Source organism: Sciurus carolinensis, chromosome 8 (assembly GCF_902686445.1).
Source record: "Sciurus carolinensis chromosome 8, mSciCar1.2, whole genome shotgun sequence".
In the NCBI taxonomy this organism is placed as follows: Eukaryota; Metazoa; Chordata; class Mammalia; order Rodentia; family Sciuridae; genus Sciurus; species Sciurus carolinensis.
Genome location: NC_062220.1, coordinates 96751230 through 96771387, shown reverse-complemented (window position 1 = coordinate 96771387; position 20158 = coordinate 96751230). Strand labels below are relative to the sequence as shown.

Here is a 20158-nt window from a genome sequence, read left to right as displayed (position 1 = left end):
GAGAAGTCTTGTGTGGCCTAAAATGAAAGACCATTATGACCAAAATGCTAAGAGAGATAAGTTTCAGTAAAAACCTAGATGGAGGCAGTGTGAGTAGTGACAGCAGTTGCTTCATATATCATCTAAAGATGCTATAGCTTGGCAGGGAAAAATGTTTATTGTGAAACAAAGGCATTTTTAAAAACAACTTTAAGGAAAGAGTCATAGCTCAGTTGTATACCACTTGCTTAATGGCATGCACGAGACCCTGGGTTTAATGTCTAATACCCACAAAAAAATTTTAAAAGTCAAGTTAAACAATCTCTCTAACAAACTATTGGCAAGCCCCATAGAAAGTGTCCATTGTGGCTGCTCCAGAAACCACTACGTTCTCATCCCCCCACCTCTGAGCAAGCATAATATTTACCTTTGTTTCAAAAGACACAACCCCTTCTATTTGCTTTGCAGATAAATCACCAATGAAAACTGTAAATACTGATATGAGTCATTATTGGATATTCCACCATATCTTAAAAGGCCAAATTAGCGAATATGAAATAATTAACTTTGGTACCTCTGCAGAGACCTTAATTTTTCAAGGAAGTTCTGTAGCTGATTCCAACAGATATTGCCATGGCAACCTGCTGCCAGTCATTGGGTTGCACCAGGACCCAGCAGCTGTTTATGAAGGGGCTGCAGGCAAGCCTAGGAAAGCAGATAAAAAAGATGATTGAGATGAAAGTTAGGGAGGGAAACTCCTACTAAATTCCTTTAATAAAAAGCGCATAAATGTTTCAAATAAGATTTACAATGCCAGGTACTACCTTTGAAACGAATGCCATTGAGGCTGTCATTCCAAGGGAGAACTTGTCCCTATGGTCTGACTGGAGTAAAATTTTGACCTAGTATGTTTTCAACATAATCTGTGTGAAGAGGAGTACTAACCACCAGCCTGTGTCTTTTTATAGGATTCTTCTCTCTGGGACTATGCCTCTTGAGCTTTTATTTAAAATGGATCCTGAAGAAAATTCTGTCTTTTCATAAAAATGTTAGGATCTTTAGACAAGTCAAGAGCTCAGGTTAGATCTAGAATTAGGAATGGACAGTGAAAGGCAATGGTAGCCTGCGGCTGGAATTCCCACCATGTTTATCTGTACTCTGCTTCATTTTAGTTCTTTATTTGCATATGAGAACATTGAGCCATCTGGACCTTCCAGCTTCGGATAATTCTAATCTCTTAACTCATGACTACAACTACAAGTGTCTAACTCTTAGTTTCCCTGCAGTGGATAAATCCAACCAACAAGAGTGGACCTTTAGGGACTGGGGAGATAGCTCACTCGGCAGAGTGCTTGCCTTGCAAGCACAAGGCCCTGGGTTCGAATCCCAGCACCCAAAAAAGAAAAAAAGAAAAAAAAGAGTGGACCTTTTTTTTTTTTTTTTCCCCCAATTTCCCATGCTTTCTAAACAGTGAAATCTTTAGGACAGTTGGCCAAAACAAGATAGAGAAGTTCTACCCAACTAATCTTATCAGTATTTTTTTTATTGTGTAATTTGCCCTGTTGATTAAAAGGGATCTTATGACATGGTTTCTTAGGTGTCCCAATAATATGTGAATTTAAAAAAAAAATGCACCTTGTTTTAAAGAGTAGCATTTCAAGACTGCGGGTGACTGCATCAGCTGTGTGTAAGGTTGCACTTGTATTCTTTGTCAAACACAGTTTCCTTGGAGATGTCAGCAGGAACCAGAGGGTACGAGGAGGTGCCCGAGATCTCAGGATTACTGGGCAACCTCTGAATTCCAGAAGTGTGTTGTCTTCTTGGGTGCAGATCTGTATGAAAAAAACACAGAACTCAGACTTTTCCAATCTTACCTTTCTGACTAGGTGAATTACTTCAACTCTGTTAGTTAACTTGTCTAGAAAATGGGAATTACCTTTAAATGGGGTGTTAGAAGAACAATGTGCAATGAATGTGAACCCTCTGAGTTAGCACCTGGAAAATTGTAGACTCAGTAAATGTCAGTTTCCCCCACAGCTACAGAATGCACATCTAGAAACTGACAAGCAGAATCCCTCTGTGCATCAGAATTATTATTCTTCATACGTGGGGTAGATTGATTAGCCTGGAATTCAGTGTTTTTTCAGTCAAGGATCTCATAAGAAGAAATGTCAGGAAGATGCTATACACTGACTTTATTGTCCTGTAGCCATCAAAGAGTATCATTTAGCTAAAATTTGAAACATATACATCTTATATTATTTATTATTGATGTCATTTACTCAGGAATATTTTAAAGAAGAAATGCATTGTAGAAGTGCACAAATTAAAGATACTATGAGAAAACTGAAAATGCTAAAAAAAAAAAGTACAGAAATAAAATTCACTATTTTTAGGGATTTTTCACCATTTTAGTGTAAAGCATATGGATCCTTGAAGCATAATAATGAGCCTGAAATAGGAAAATATGTGACAGTTTCATCCACCCCGCCCTAGGTAGAAGGCAACTGGAAACTACCTCCCTCACCCCCAGACTATGTGACCGACCTTCTAAAGCACCAAGGCCTTGGGGTCTCCTGTTACTCCCATGCTAGTACATCCCTTGACACTTATATTTGGAAGATTCAAAACAGGTGGTTGTGTGTAAAGACTTGATGAATCCCTTTCCAGCTCCTGATTTAAAAGTACTTGAGCTGAAGTTTTCCTGGTTGAAGGAATTACTGCACGTAGATCATACAAAAATCACCAATCAAAAGGCAAAGTGAAGAAAGAATCAAAAGGAAAGTTAAAATAAACAAAGTTATGCAAACATCTTGGTTGGAAATAAAAAAGTACTATAAAAGAACAATGAGGTAGACCTGAGACTTATACTTCTCCAACAGAAAATCATATGTTGTTAGAGCAATATATAGGTTTTGAGTTTTAAAAAAATCACATTGTAGTAAGCTACTCCAAATCAGTAGTTAGTCATGTATGAAAACAGCAGAAAGACACCTGTTAGGGTCTGTAGAGGCTTCATAAAAATTTTGGAAAACATTTAATGAAGATATACTTCGGTTGACTGAAAGATGAATCCAATCAATATGGGCAAGTTGAAGACATGATAAAGGATTTGTAGCAACTTGTCAATTGAAGATCCTCGATGGTGAGTACTTGAAGCTTCACTGTATGATTCTTTTGATTTTTATGTTAGAAAATTTTCATAATGAAATATTGAGGAGAAACCCCAAAACTATTTCCATGGAGACATCATAAATAAATAAAGATAGCAGTATATTTAAAGCATTTAAATGTGTGGGTTATCCAATTGTTTGTTTACAAACTGAAGGGCTCTTTCTCAGTTTATCATTTATAATAATTAAAAACTGACAACCAGCTGGTATTTAATGGTAGGACGACTGTTAAACAAATGGTTAAATAAAAAAAATCAATAAAAGAACTGTATAGCCATTGATATAATTTTTCTAAGAAGCATGATCTGTGTTACAAAATAAATGAATATAGCTCCTGTACAATTACAACATGAATAAAAATAAATACATAGGGATATATCATAAGTTAGTTCTTTTATTATTTTTAATTCCTTAGTATCCATTCTTTTTAAATGTGAAAAATACCTATTCTCAGTTAAAATAATCTACCCTATAAATAAATGTGGAATTTCATACCAAGTTGAAGGAGTATCTTCAGTTGTCAGCATCTAGAACAGTTATGTTGGCAAGCTGCTTTTCAGGCATTGTTCAGAGATAATTCTACCAAGTAAACAATGAATGAATGCATAGATGACATCAACCTCAGCAATTACAAGGTCTCCTGCAGCCTGTGACTACTCTTACATGTTTTGGGGTCTCAGTCCTTGTGGCCCAACTTTCACAGTGCCATCTTGTGGAAGGACTGGGTAGTTTCTGACCCACTTGTGTTTGCCTACTTTGCAGGATTGATACCTAGGATGCTGTTGTACTGTATCCATGTCATTCCACTTCCAGAATATTTTGCTAATGCAGTTATTAGGGTTGAAAGGACCATGGAATGAATGGCATAGTCATTGCTTTCCTCCAAGGCAGCAGATAAGAAAGCAGGGAGATCTGTTTGGTGAAGTATAACAAAAGTCACAACTCACCCTCCCCAGGGTGAATTTTGTGCTGGTACTTGTGACTTCTGTGGGATGCATATTCAAGTCAGCAGTAGTCCTGTGCCTGTACCTCACAGACCTCATACATATGGTAAACCATGTGTATCTGAGGTCAGAGAGAACTTTTTCAGTCTCTTTTGCATTAGATATTTTCTACCATAAATATGTTTAGGTAGTACAGTTTAGGCGAAGGTAGGATACTGGTGTTTTTAAGATTTGAAGTGAAGAGAAAAATTGGATAGTATTGAATATCAGAGCCTTGAGATACTTTCAGTAGCTTCAGTCCTCTGGTCTTCCTGGGTAATATTTTTTTAAAAGAGCAAATAGCAGTCATTTATCATTGGGTTTCCTAGTAGATGTAACATGTACTGTAGCAAGCAGAGTGTAAACAATGTTTTTCTTTTCTAGATCTAAAAATAGCTAAAATTTGGGATGAATAAAAATAATGAAAGAAGGTCAACTCTAGGGTGAAAACCTTTCCATTTTTTACTTAATTTATCTGGAGCTAACATCTAATTTGAGCACGGGGGGTTCCTACTTCCCATTGTTTTAATGCTGTTGTCAGTAAATATACCTTGGAAATATTTGGGGGAGAGCAAAAACTGTGGAAAAGATTCCAGACAGAAAGGGAGGATTATCAGACCAATATCAGAAACAGAAAGCTATGGGAAAGTATAGACAGTGAATAATCCTTCTCTGTTTATGTAATGTTTTTAAACCCTGTAAAATCAAAGCAATAATCAACAGCATCTAGAGAAATGGGAAATCATTACTAATGGACTCAGAAATGGATTAGGAGTGTTAATTTCTCTTTCCTTTTTCAAATAGGTTTTTCAATTTATTTGGCTTTTGCTGTCTAGAGTCAAACTGCTGGTTTCTTTAGCACCTTGTCTTTGCCAGTCTTTAACTTCAATATTTTGGTGATTTTTCATTCGCTACTTTTCTTCTACACAATTCTACACATACACTTTATTTATTTATTTATTTATTTATTTATTCATTTATTATCAAGTCTATTGGTGAAGTGCTGAGCCTGGGATATTTGCTTCTGTCAGGTTTGGGAACATGGAGCAGTCAGACAGAGCCCTTGGCCTCCATCTGCTGGTGGTTGGTGTCAAAGCAACTATGCCATTAGGACTAGAGCTGGTCCAGCCAGCAAGGCCTGTTTAACATTATTCAGCAAAAGAAGGATGATAATATATCTTACAAAATAAAATTTTATATAGTCAAATCAGTAGATATATAGAGAATAGAGATCAATTATGAACTAATGATTTAGCACTATATGAAATGAGTTTAAAAAGTTCACCTTTGGCAACACATCAAGTCACAGAAAAATATTCACTTAAAAAGAGGTATGGTCAAGTCAGGTGAGAGATAAATCATATATTATTATAATATGTGTTTGACACTTATGTATATTTGGGGGTATTCTATGAAATAACATAATGTCTTCTTTTTGATCTATAGTCATGTGTCTTTATGTGTTGGTGTGTGTACGTGTGTGTAGTGGTGTATACACTCTGTTTATCCATACAGTCTGCATGTATTTAGAGTCCATCTAGTTCAAACCACTGAGATTCTCAGAGGTGTGATAGATGGAAAGCATGAATAACTCAGAACTGTGAACGTATTATTTACCTTCTATATTTGAGCCTTTAAGTTCATTATCTGCACATTGTCTATTTGAATGGTTTGCAACGTGGAAGAAACTTTGTTAGGTCTTTAATATTCTGGTAAAAGCCTGTTGATTTCTCTCACAATATAGCTATGAGTAATTGGGCACAATGGCACACACCTGTCATCCCAGCAACTCAGGAGACAAGTTTGAGGTCAGCCCCGTCTTAAGTGAGACACCCCCTCTTAGTGAGACCCTGTCTTAAGAAAAAAAAATTTAAAGGACTGGGGGTATAGCTCAGTGGTAGAGTACACCTGGGTTCCATCCCCAGTACTACACACACACACATACACACACACAGCAATTGTTCATTGTTTTGGGGGGGATTAAGATGCACTACTAATTTATGATCTGTTTATCACTCTTTTGACAACAATGACAATAGCATCCATAAAAAGATGGGTGGTTCTATAAAATAAGAGATGCAATTCTCTTAATTTTTTATATGTGAATTTTCAGTCATTCACAAACATATAAATCCCAAATATCTATTAATCCACTCCAATAATTATCAGCATTAATAATTCACTTTAAATAAGTATCTCTTACAATTCACACTAAAGAATTACTTTTCTGAACTCATGCATTTTAATAACAGGGTAGAAAATAAAGAAATGAAGGCTATATCCTGGCAAGTAACTACATTTTGGGTCATTGCTCACTTTTCAGGAAAGTCAAATTCTCATAATAGGAGATTCTTATATGAGAGAGAAGTGAATTTCTAAGAATATGAGTGGCACTTCATCATGTAACAAGTAGTACAGCTATTGACATTTTTTCATCCCCAAGGTAAAATACTATGTTGTAGAAAAACGTACTCTATAACAGGTTATTTTTATTATTTAGTATATTGTAATTTTGAGGCAGAAGAAATGTGTTTTCCCTGAAAGTGATTTAAGTTCTGGAACTTTTCCCACAAAGATTTGAAAGTTTGTACTGAAATGCAGTTTTTCTAAACTCTGATGTTGTCTGATAAGGATGCTTTTGGAAAGTGCCTTGTGACAAGAGTGGGTGTGTTACTCATGTCCCCCATCTCCCATTCTGATGCCCACACAGAATGCTGTCCATCTCATGTCAGAATTAGATGTTGGGAGTTGATGTTTTCAAGAGTAGGGCTTTCCTGACTTAATAAAATGAACTGGGTAGAACTTACTCAGTAAAGGAATGGCTAGTGCTGATGACATCAGTGAACAGGATCAGTTTTTGAATCTGTGTCCTGGGTGTATTATATGAGCTCAATCTAATATCTTTCCTCAGTCTTTCTGATTTGAACCCCTCAATTCACGTCTGCCAAGCAGATATCGTCAACCTTGTTAAAGAGTCGGACTCTAAACAAATTTGTTCAAAATTAAAACTTTTGATTATACTTCATTTCATTATTGCAAGTTTTTAATACTACTTAAAAACTTCTTCTATTTTGCTTCTTCCAGTAAAGACCCCAAATATCATTTTGATGTTGTGCTACCCCACACACAACTCTACAGATACTTGGATTATTTTAATGCATATTGATTACAACAATTATTTCTCCATCACCACTCCTCTTTTTTCCATGAAAGTGATTTAAATTCGGGAACCTTCCCCACAAAGATTTGAAAATTTGTAGTGAAATGTAATTTTTCTGAACTCTGATGTTGCACGATGAGGATGCTTTGCATATAGGACTTTCCTCTATGACCCAAGTATTGGGACTTGTGACTGGGATGGCCCCAAGGCCTCATTCATTTCCCTCTGCTTTCAGTCAACACAAATGGAATAGCTTGTGGAGGGGAGACCTTGCACACCTTAAAAGTAGTGTCTCAAGAATGACATGTCGCTTCCGTTCAAACTCCATTTGCTACACCTGACTGCAGGGAAAGCTGAGGAATGTCAAATTGATGGGGACTCAGGAAGAAGAGAGCTTCGATGAGCAGATATCAGACTCTGCTGCACCCAAATTCTGGGATTTGTACATGACACACAGCAAGCTTTGAAATCTCATGAGCCTCAGCAGAGGGGAGAAAAGAGGGAGGGAAGAGTTTGGCCTAGTGGGAGGCCCCTGAAGATTCAGACATGGCCTATTTGATTTCTACCTTACAGATCCCTGGAACTGAAGCTGACCTGGCCGTAGGAACCACCTTACCAGCCGAGGGAGCCCTGGTGGAGGAAGCTGAGGCAGAGAAGGCAGCTCTCCCTGCTGGAGAGGGAGGAAGTCTAGAGGAGGCCAAAATTGATACTGAAACCACAGAGGTTACAGACAAGGACAGACCTCTACCCACAGAGACGGAAGCAGCAGTGCCTCAGGTCAGTGTCCTCAGGAGAGAATATATGGGCAGACAGCGCTGGCTGCAGAGCTCTGTGGGTTAATGGTGATAATACTTTGCACATGGAATGGGGTTTGTAGCTATCTTGTTACTTCTCATTCTATCAAAAAAATTACATATCCTTAGATTCTGAGAAAGAATGGCCCTCGCATCCACACAATGACAGCAGGTTTCACACAGGTCCCTCCCCACTGCCTATGGCTGACCAGGCCTAACCATAAAAAGGAGGAAAAAAAATGATACAGGCATACCCATATTTATAGCAGCACAGTTCACAATAGCCAAACTATAGAACCAGGCTAGGTGTCCATCAGTGAATGAATGGATAAAGAAAATGTGATCTTTATACACAGTGGTTTTTTATTCAGCCACAAAAGAAATGCAATTATGACATTTGCAGGAAAATGGATGGAACTAGAGACCATCATGTTGAGCAAAATAAGTCAAACTCAGAAGGTCAATGGTTTTATGTTTTCTCTCATACGGGATGCTAGAGAGGAAATAGGAAAAGAAAGGTGTGGGAGGGCAGGGATCTCATGAAAATCAAAGGGAGATCAGTAGAGGAAGGGTCCAGGGAGTGGGAGGCAGGAAGGAGGCGGTTAGTGCTGGGGAGTGATATTGACCAAATTATATTGTTATGTTGTGTGCATGTATGCATATGTAACATCCAATCCCATCAATATGTACAACTATAATGCGCCCATAAAAAATGTGGGAAAAAAAGAAAGAAGAACAGGAAACTTGAATGAAGTGATGGAAGAAAGGAATGCAGCACAGATAATGAAGAAAATGAAAATGGTGAGAAGACCAGAGAATAGAATAGAACAATAGGGCTGTTGTAAGGAATGAGGAAATGCCCTTAAAGGGCTTAGTCCAGTGTCATGCTCATAGTGAAAAATCAATATTAGTGAAATTGTCACTGGAGTCCCAGGCCTGGGGCTTGGCTCCAACAAGCTGGATTTGTTTGCCCACCCTCATCAGGAATAAAATAATATAAAAAAAAAAATGAATTCATTACAGTTTGACCAAATTGGGAAGACAGCTAATCTGCCTTGCCTGACATTTCCTGGAAGCATCGGGATTAAACAGGGAAAGAACAAAGCAGGAAGTGCTAAGAAAGGCATTTGTACATTCAGCCTCCTGGACCAGAGGCATATTGTCATTCTGGTACTTTGGGTCCTGTGACATCCTCCTGGTACTAGGGACCAAGGCTTTGGGGGACAGTGTCCGTTCCACTTCCTTTTTCATTTGATGATTGCCTGTAGGAAGCTAAGATGGAGAAATAAGTAACAGGTTAGCAGGACAATGGCTGGTCTCCTTTTTTAATTTCAAAGGAGCAGCTGTTATACTGGGAAGCCAACTGTTACAGAATCGTGTTCCTCTTATTACTCTTTGGAGCTTATTAAGAGTGCCTTAGAATCCCCAGCAGATTTCTTTTACCAAGGGCATGTCACTGGGTTCTATATTGAAATGTGGGCTGTTAAATACGTATGTGGAGTTGGAGCTAGCCCCAGCCCATCAGTGCTGCAGAGCAGCACACAAAGTCAACACAGCACAGATCCCGTGACTGGGACGGCAAGGGTCTGCTGAAAAAATGAAGCCAGCCAGCATGGAATCCTCCCTGGCACTTCCTGCTCGGGATTGTTTCCTGACCCCACATGACACACCTTCTTCCCCTTCACTCTCCATCCCTCTTCCTAATGTTCACAGACTTATCAACCTGTGTGATTGCTCAAGGATCAAGTGTGAATCCCACTAAGGGTTTTGTACTTAGAAAAGACAAAAAAAGGAAGCCATGCACAATTCAGAGGTCCAAAGTTCAAAAGCCTTCCAGGCTGAGGGAAGAACAGATGGATAGTGGGGCAGGGAAGTGCAAGTGGCTAAGGAAAACACTCTGGTTCTCCAGGCCCTGTTTGACACCACTGCCTTCCTCTTCCCCTAGGAGAAGGTCATCCCTTCTGTTGTCATTGAGCCCGCCTCCAACAATGAAGGGGAAGGAGAACATGAAATCACCCTGGGTGCAGAGACTAAGGAGGCCACTGAGGATATGGCTCCTCTGGGCCCCGTCGGCGAGACGCCAGAGCTGGTCACAGAGCAGAAGCCCCTGGAGGACTCTCAAGCTGCACCTCCTGCACCAGCGGGTGCTGCTGATCAATTCGCATCCGCAGGCGAGGCCTCTCCAGAAGTGCCTCCTGGCTTTCTCTACAAGGTCTTCCTTTTGTAACCTCATGGCCATTTGTCCTTTCTTTACCTCAATCCTTTCTGCCCTAACCTTTGTGTTTTTTTTTTTTTTTTTTTTTTTTTTATGTTACTTGTACTTTTTGCAATGATGTTGTTTTTCTCTCAGAACTGCTCTCCTTCACCTCAGCTCACCTTGGAAAATGGTAGGATTTCCATGTTGCTGGACACACAAGAACTACAATAATACTTGCCTTGTTTTAGCAAAAAATAATAAATGGGAAGTTCACCACAGGGAACATAACCTCTCCCTGCATGATAAAGGAGTTAATTCCCCTTAGCATGACTGTCCAGCCTGGCTCAGACCAGTTCCTCCAAGTCACCTCTTTATCAAGATGATACCCAAAGGAATCATCAGGGCAGGAAGCAGGAAGCACTCAGTGCATAAAAGTAGGGAGCCAATAAATATTCTCAAAATGAACAAGTAAAGATATTAATAGATTCTGTGAAAAGGAAGACGTAGAAGCCTACATTAATGAGAAGAAGATTCTTCCCAGGGAGGCTACTTACAGACTTCATAAACTCAGTAGTCCTCAACCCCCAAAGTGAGTAGTTGCTTAAAAACACTGATGTAAGCCAAGTGTTGAAGACAGATAAGGCTCCCTAATAGAATCTGGTTAGAAATTTTTAATTCCATAAGTTGATTTTGTATTTCAAAATGTAGTTAACTACATTTAAAGAGTGTTAAATTTGCCCTTGGCGCGTGGTGCACGCCTGTAGTTCCAGTGGCTGGGGAGGCTAAGGCAGGAGAATTTCAAGGCGAAAGCCAACATCAGCAAAATTGAGGCACTAAACAACTCAGTGAGACCCTGTCTCTAAATAAAAAATACAAAATAGGGCTTGGGATGTGACTCAGTGTTTGAGTGCCCCTGAGTTCGATCCCTAGTACTGCCCAAAAAATAGTGTTAAATGTGCATGTATTCATGGGGTATCATTGAATAGTGAAATGTTCTTGTTTAGAGAGTGTCAGCTGCCTTGCTACCCCAAGGGGGTGTGGCATGGGTATTCTATATTTATAAAAGCATGAACATGGAGAAAAAATCCTGCAGGTTAGTGGGCTATATCTGGCTGTGTTGTGTTTTAACTAGAGCACACGAAGGCAAGGAAGCCATGTACCAGGAAAGGCCAGGGCTTGAGGGGCCACCCTGGCTTCCTTGCTAACTGGTGTAGCATAGACACATCATTTAACCCCTCTCCCTAGGTTTTTCTCATCAGAGGAAGTAATTTTTGCATATAATATTTCCAACTCTTTCATTTTATGATTCTTTGTGTAAAATACATGTTTTAAAAGCATGTTGTCTAAGTCATGGGTGGATTTTAGGAGAGGGACATGAGATAAATTAAACTGGCTAGGACCATATAGTCCTTCAAGTTGGGAGATGGGAATATGGATGTTCATTATGTTATTCTTTCTTTTTTTCTTGTAATGGGGATGGAACCCAGGAGAGATTAACCACTGAGCCACATTCTTAGCACCCCCCCTTTTTAATTTTTTTTTTTTTTTTTGGGGGGGATAGGGTCTCACCAAGTTGCTTAGGGCCTCACTCAGTTGCTGACTTTAAACTTGGAATACTCCTCCCTAAGCCTCCCAAGCTTCTGGGATTGCAGGCATGTACCACCATGCCTGACTTTCTGCTTTTTTTCTGTAATATATTTTTAAAGAGATATTTTTTGAAGGAAAGAAAAACAGCTTGTCATGGTAGGATAGGAAAATGATGTAGTTTAAGTTACAAAGAAATTGATCACAGGTTTTAAATTAAATAATGATTCCTATACAACATGCAAGTGGTAGTTTTCCTGATTTTTAGTTATTTTGCAGAAGCCAAAGTTAGAGGAACTTCCAGCAAGGCATTTTTTCGTTCAAGCTAAACAACAAATAATATTTTTTATTGCTTGTTAAAACAATAAAAAAAGCATCAGAGGTAATAACATGAAAGTCTTTAACAAAGAGATGATGAATTAAAAAGTAATAATACTCGCAGCTATTGCAGAAGGCATTTCATTACTAAATATACATGCAGATGACCTCATATAAGTCAGTAAGAATCAAAAGTATTAAGTAAATAAGAATAGTGTTTCCTTTTTGTCTTCAGAGGTCTTCTTTTTCCTTGGAGTGTATGTTAGTCTATTTTTGATAACTAGCATGAAATAACCAAGACTGGATACTTTCTAAAGAAAAGAGGTTTATGTAGCTCACAGCTTTGGAGGTTCAAGAGCATGACTCCTGCATTAGTTCTGCTCTGGTGAGGGCACCATTGGCTACATCACATGGCAGATGTATTGTGGGAAGTGGGAGAGATCACATGATGAAACAGGAAACCAGAGCATGGGAAAAGGCTAATCTTACTCTTTTATAATAACCCTCTTGCAAAACTAACAGGGATCCTGTGAGAATTACATTAATCTCCTTTGAAGGAGTTGCCCTAATGACCTCCTACTGGGCTCTACCTCTTAAAAGTTCCCAACCCTCCCATACTACCACACTGGGGACCAAACCTCCAACACATGAACCTCTGGAGGACACATCCCATCTATCCCTGTGTGTATCTTCATCTTTTTATCCCACTTGGAGGCTGCTTCTAAGTGTGCCTGCCTATGATCTGACTAAGAAACCATGCTTTTACATCTCCTCTTTCTAAAATAAATCAGTTCTTTAAATCTTTTGCAGGTGGAAACACTACATGATTTTGAGGCAGCAAATTCAGATGAACTTACTCTACAAAGGGGCGATGTGGTACTGGTGGTCCCCTCAGATTCAGAAGCTGACCAGGTAAAAGATTGGAAGATGCTTCAGGCCACCTTGGTTTTTCCTGAGGGACAGTGGGATACAGTGACTTCCTGAAGACCCTTCTGTTCTCTGAGATGCTACAGTCCAACTCTGAAAAGGGCTTAAGGGCTTGTGACCACAGCATACCGTTAGTTAGCTTGTTTTACAGGACACTCTCTGGGCTGCTGCTTCATGGTTTTGTTTTTATGCAATTCAATGACTTTTCTGATTCTATAACCACTTCCTAGGGATGTTGTGACACAGTTCTTCAGGAAATACAGAAACTGCTTGTGAATCCCCTTCAAAATCCCCTTCAAAAGTGGTTGCCCCTGAGGGCTGAAGGTTGACTGGGAAAGAACAGGGGAGAACTTTCCAGGGAGATGAAAATGCTGTTTCTTGTGATGGGGTATGGGTATGTTTGTCAAAACTCAGTTGAACTGTATGCCTCACAACTCTACTTTATTGTAGTATTTAAATTATACCCCACCTTAAAAGAAATCATTACAGAACAAACAGCAACCACCAAAACCCTCCTAGTAGAGTGGTCTGATATTAAGGTGCTGGGAACTCCCATTTTGTTCCTGTTCAGCATTTGTGGACTCTTGAAATTGGTATGCCAGAGGTATATGTACGTGGATCTCTGAACACGTTTTTCTGGAGCAGAGATCTATAACTTCCATTCTACTGCTAAAGAGATGTATGAGTCCTCCCCCTAAAAATGTAAAGTTGACCACCACAGTTTTTGAGATTAAGACTTATACATCTCTAATATTTTGTTCTTTCTCTTGATGGTGGTACCTGACACCAATGTAAATCAGGGGCTGGTCAAGCACTCAGAGTCTCTGCCACAGTACAACTAGAAATTAACAAAAATAATGAAAACCCCAATGTTTAAACATTTTAAAAATGCACTTCTAAATATTTCATGAGTCAAAGAAATAATAGTGTAAGTAAAAAAAAAATCTCATGATATTGATCATTGATTCTTAGTTTTAAGCCCAAGAATATAAAAGGAGGTCAAGTTGAAGAGAAAGCATATAGAAGGAAGGAAAATAATAAAAATAAATTCACAAATGAATACAATAAAACAGAGACAGTTAATTCAGCCAAAAGATGTTTCCTTGAAAGCATTAACAAAATTATTATTAAAATCTTAAAAAGACTTTTCATTAAAAAGTGACAAAGTATAATTACTAATATAGGCAAAAACATCAACATCTCAAAAAGATTTAAGATTCCGTTGTATAGATTTGTGTTTTTTGCATTCACCATAAATTAATTTTTAAAGAAATAAAATTTTAAAAGCTGGTCTTTTATATTTACCAACTTATTTATTAGTTCCAGTGTTCTTCATTCCTTCCTATAAATTGAGTTTTTACTTGTTTTCATTTCTTTTCTGGTTGAAAATTTTCCTTTATTAATTCTCATAGCACTGATCTGCTGGCAATAAGTCTGTTGCCTTCTGTTTATCTGAAACTGTCTTCATTCATGTTCATTTTAAAGATATTTTCATAAGGGGAAGAATTCTGAATTGACTTTTTTCAATCTTCAAAGATGTTTTATTATTTCCTAGTCTTTCTTGTTTATAATAAGAAATCATTTGCCATTTATTAAATATTACTTTTCTGTATACAATGTAACTTCCCTGAGAAAATTCTCTGTGTTTTTGGTTTGTGTTGGTTTGACTAGAATGTGGTTAGGTGGTGTATGATTTCATACTTGGGACTCACTGAGCTCCTTAGACTTGTAACCTGATATTTTCCATTATATTTGGAAAACTTTCAGCTATTATTTCTTTCAATTTTTTCAGTCTCTTCCTTTTATTATTATTTTTTCTTGATTTCCAGTTATTCTGTGTCCATCTTCTTGATGTCTAAGATTCTGTTGTTTTTTAGGGGGCAGAGTTGATAATATATTTTTCTATGGTAGTCATGTTGGAAGATTTTTGTTATCTGTCTTCTAATACTGTGACCCTTTGCTACTTTGAATTTTTGTCAAGCTTATTCAGTGATTTTTCTGTTTTAGACATTATAGAGTTCTAACATTTCTTTTCTTTTCTATACTTTGCTGAGATTTCCCATCTTTTCTCTCATTATCACTGTCTTTCAATTTAAGTACTTGAACGTATTTATGATAACTGTTTTAAATTGCTTACTGATAATTACAAAAGCTGGACCACTTCAGGGCGTATTTCCATTGATTTCCTTTTATCACTGAGTCATCTTTTCTGTTTTTTCCTTGTGTATATTAATATTTATATTGATACTGGACATAGTGGGTGAATAATCTTCAATGTCTGGATTCTGTTTTCTATATCTGAAGGTTGTTTATTTTGTTCTAGCAGGCATTTAAATTACTGTATTATTACATGGAATTTGTGGAAATTTGTTATATACTGTTAGGATGGGTGCCTTTAGTTTGCATAGATTCTTAGTCCTGGGACTTTGTCTCTACACCTAAGACACAGCTTTCTATTTCAGTAGAAAGTTCACAGGGTTTATTAATACTTCTAATTTGCTGGAATGCAAACTCTAAACCCTGTGCCCTCCTCCAGTGACAGTGCCTATATCTCTATATCTATATTTTAGCCAAGTTCTGCTGTTGTTTCCCCCCGTGGTTTTGGAGTACCCCTTATGTATGCAAACTTGGAGGTCTGCCACAGATTTCAAAAAGTTTCCCTGCGTAGTTGGGGATCCCACCATGGCTCCCTCCTTTTCACGCTATCCCCCCATAAATGTACAGTTTCTTCAGCAACCCGAAACTCTATCCTCTGAATGCCCTCTGTCACATGGATTGAGGTCAGGATCAGCTTAGGTCTCACCTGCTACACTCTTGAAGAGTTGTGCCCATAATAAATACCTACCTCATTATATGTAGACTTATATTTTATGTTACATATTTTTAAACAAATGTATAGATAGATTTACGTATGTGTGCATATGTCCATAGAGAGAATTATTCTAGTATTTATAATTATTCTTTGCAGAAGCATTTGTCTAATAGAAACCATTATGAGAATGGTAAATCCTTGTCTATCACATATTTTAAGCAGTTAAAATTTAATTGTCCTTAACTAAATTATGATGTTGGCTAATATCCTTCAGATTGTGATTTAAGTTTCATTTCAGAATATATGTGTTGGGATATATCTTCATTATGGGTTTTTGGAAGTGCTTGACTTTTTTATTATTATTAATATTGAATCAATTTTAAAATGGTTGAATCTACTTGGCTGCCATTAGATTTTTCACTCACTGTAAATAAAGTCAAATATAGACACTTGTGAGGAAGAAATGACCTTTTATATGCATACTAGAGGTCTGGGAGATATTTAGTTACCATCTTTTACTTTAAGTAGAACTTTGTCCTTCACATATACGGCATCATAATTTTAAAGAGGCACTTTTCCTCATCAGCGGGAATATTATCAGTTACTTTATTGAGTCATTTTTTTTCTCAGTGTTTTTTCTTTTTTTTCTGCCTTCAAAAATTGGCCTGTCTAAGTGCTTATATTTCTTGTCTATATGGCAGTATCAATTTATAGTCTCAGATGATATCAAAAGGGAATGTATTCAGCTTCTTTATTTAATTTTTGAGACCTCGTTTTATCTGATGTACTTGAACTGTGCTGGGGATTGGTTCAGATTAAATCTGGCCATCTCTCATCCTAAGTGGCATTTTTCCTGTGCTGGTTAACATAATAAAGACAGTCATTCCCCACTAGTCTCACTTCATTCAGTCTGCATGCTTCCTATTGTTCCTTCCAACTCCACTGTGTCCAACTGGGCTCTGCTTATTTGCTGAGGGCCAAGAGCCGACAGTGGCCTCTGCTTCTCAATTTTAAGTCTCACCTTCCATTTTGTAAGGCAACCATGCATGGGCTCTTGAACCTTTCTGTGGCTAAATGTCTTTATTTTGATAATGGTGTTCCTCCTATATGACAGACACATGTTAATTTATAAAGAATATATGAATGTGTCCAACAAGAATGCCGCAATATTAAAGTGCTTTGGAGTTTAAAGAAACTTGAAATATCAGACAATAATAGCAGCAGCAGCAGCAGCAGCAGCAGCAGCAGCAGCAGCAGCAGCAGCAACAGCAACATCAGGCAGCACATATCTAGCTTTCAGTCTTTGATAAGACCTGCAGAGGGTGTTTATTATGTTACATGTTGTGAGCTGTGGAACAGAGATTCTTCCTTAAAACAAGTGACTCAGGGTGAAATATAAACTTTCTGTAGCCTCCCCAGGAGACCTCAAGTCTCAGTTCACTGTGACCCACAGATTACAGTTTCCTTGAATACCATGTTTTCTTTTTTCTCATGCCACAATCCAGAAGATGTCATTTAAATATGCCATCATACAAAATTAGGATGTTAATTCAATTAACTCTATAGAGTATATAAATAATTTCCAATGTTCATTCTTTAATTTTTCTTTCACTCCTAAATTATTTGCCTTCCCACTGGTCATAGCACACCACTTCCCATGTTCTGTAACATCTTGGGCAGAACCACAACACTAATGGAACAAATTATCGTATGAGTTCTTCAGTAGTTCATTAAACCCTGAAAGGCTGTCCTTGTCTTGCAGGATGCTGGCTGGCTGGTGGGAGTGAAGGAGTCAGACTGGCTGCAGTACAGAGACCTGGCCACCTACAAAGGCCTCTTTCCAGAGAACTTCACCCGACGCCTGGAGTAGGGCTGCGAGTATTGCTGAAAGAGCTCAATGACTGGGTTTTTAAACCTTTGCAAAATCCCGAGGAATTCACTTTTGCTATTACACTCTTAATGATTTACAGACTGACGCCAGACAAAGCTGGGGAAGACCTGTCAGTAGAGCATGTGTGCAAAAGGTATAAGAGGAAAACAAAAGCGAATTAAGGGAAAAAACCCTCACTCTGTTCCCATGTGGTCAATAACAGGTTTGTTTGTGCTTTGTCCCAACTGTGGACACTCTTGTACTTGATTCCCCTCCCAACAGTTCTAAAGTAGCTTTCTCCAGACCAGACCTTAATTTCTCTGCACCAAGTGTATGGTATCAAGTGGCTGCCCTGCAGAAGATGTGATGAATTGTCCTGTAGTACAAGATTATCTTATTCTCTCCCTTTCAAGTTTACTGTGTTTAAAACTAAACTGCTGCAAATGTTCTCAATGGTCTTTTCCAGCACACCCGCATATACATATATATACAGACACACAGTCACATGAGCTAGTTCCCATGACTGCTGGATCTATGTGTATGCAGAAGGCTACATATACATAGTTGCTTTCTTTCCTTTCCGTTGTAGCTCTTTGCCTTTCGAGTGTCATTGATACATGCATTGCTCTTATTCTGTCTGGCATTACAGTTGCAGTTTTGCCTCAGGGCAAAACCAGCCATCCCATTGCCAAAGTGGTCAACAGTATCTGTGTTTGTCATATGCAGTTTTCAGGATGAAATGACAAATAGCACGTCCAAGCTTCTGCCCCTCTGGAGAAAGCAGGGCCTGATTACGCAGCTGTCCAGCTGCTGTGACTGGAGGAAGGTTGGTCCAGGATGAGCAGCTAAGTGGTCTTCACTTCTGCCTTTACCAGAATGGCTAGAAGATGGGGCATATTAATGCACCCCCCAAAGAACCTATTTAAAATAGCTCCTATATATTCCCACCTCTTTATATTTATGCAACTCATCTTCACAGATTGTCCTAAAAGAAAATAGGTGATGTATGCTGTATCCACAAATCATCTGTAATAATTATGTTTTCCGTGCTGTGTCATTCCAAATAAACCTTTGGTAATCTCTAACAATTACCCTAATTCCCTTTTATGAGTCTTTTTTTAAAAAAACAAACAAAAATAAACCAACAAAGCATTTTCCAGTAGGACACACTACTTGAAATCATTTATATTGGAGTTGTTATTTGTGCAGGAATATGCTTGTTCCTCCACTGGGTTGTGCTCAATAGCTCCTCCTCTCTCTCCCCCTCCCCCTTCATTCCAGTCATTGCTGGTCACTCAGTGTTCCTGATAACCAGCAATTACTACAGCACAAATAACAGCTATGGAGGGAGACACCTTAAAGGTGCCGGCTGTGGACCCCCCAGTCTGTGAATCACCAACAATCTTACAACCTTCATACTCAGCAATTTCTTTCCATGCCAGCCTCATTTTTTTTTGGTCACTTTTCTTTCTGGCATGTTTATGTTTGTAGGTACATAAAATATTTAATCCAATGGAATAGAAAAGTCGATTATGGGGCCATTGTTACCAGAAGAGGATTCTTCAAACAAAAACATTTCATTTTGATTTAGACTCTTCTCTGCTACTATAATTCTGTTCACAGTGCAGGCTAATCAAGAATGTGCATTCTTAGGACTTTAAGTGTGGTAATTGTTTCTGATTCATGGTTCAAATTCTCCTGATAGATTACTGAATTTGAGGTTTTATGTGTTAATAGGGAAATTGCTTTTATTGACCCATGGTTTTTCAAAAGGCTAATTTTCAGGGAAAATAGGTCATCATGAATGCTGGTCTAGTGCAAGAAAATAGTATGCATTGTCCAGAAGCATAGCTGTTTCAGCAAGAGAAATGCAGTAGTGTGAGGTTCTTAATAGAAAGCCTCCTTATACTAAGACTGCACAAGGGATGCTAAAAACCAAGACTGAAAAATAAGTTCTAATAATAACATGCACCTCATGTTCTATAAAGATAATTGCCACATCTCCTGGAACAGTTATTCTGAAATTCCTGTTGCACTTCTGTCCACAGTATCTCTTCCAGTGTACAGTTTGAGGGAACATGACCCAGATAAGTCTTGCCTTGAACTTCCTAGATAAAACTACCTAGGTGAATGTAACAACATTTGTCCAAGATGACATATTCCTGATTCTTTTAAAATATCTTTTGGGTTTTTAAACATTAAATAATCAAGATTCTTTGTCTCAGGAGTTGCCAATATCCAAGAATTCTCACTGTACTGAAAATGCAGGTGAAGCAGGTAGTTTAGTGCTATTTTGCAAAAATGGCCTCTCATATAGAGTGAACACTTTTCCACATTAGTTGATTTTTCAAAGGGATGTGT

General features: G+C 38.2%; 1 protein-coding gene across 6 annotated transcripts in view; it reads left to right on the top strand.

Moving 5' to 3' along the window:
• The window catches only part of Amph (amphiphysin), a 215049-nt gene extending 196161 nt beyond the window's left edge, over positions 1-18888 (top strand). For all 6 annotated transcript variants that reach the window (XM_047562437.1, XM_047562439.1, XM_047562435.1 and 3 more), the window contains 4 exons: positions 7869-8072; positions 10035-10301; positions 12999-13100; positions 17690-18888. In XM_047562437.1, coding sequence (XP_047418393.1) covers positions 7869-8072; positions 10035-10301; positions 12999-13100; positions 17690-17797 — 681 coding nt within the window. In that variant the 3' untranslated portion in view covers positions 17798-18888. The remainder of the gene's footprint in view (positions 1-7868; positions 8073-10034; positions 10302-12998; positions 13101-17689) is intronic.
• The last annotated feature ends 1270 nt before the right edge of the window (positions 18889-20158 follow it).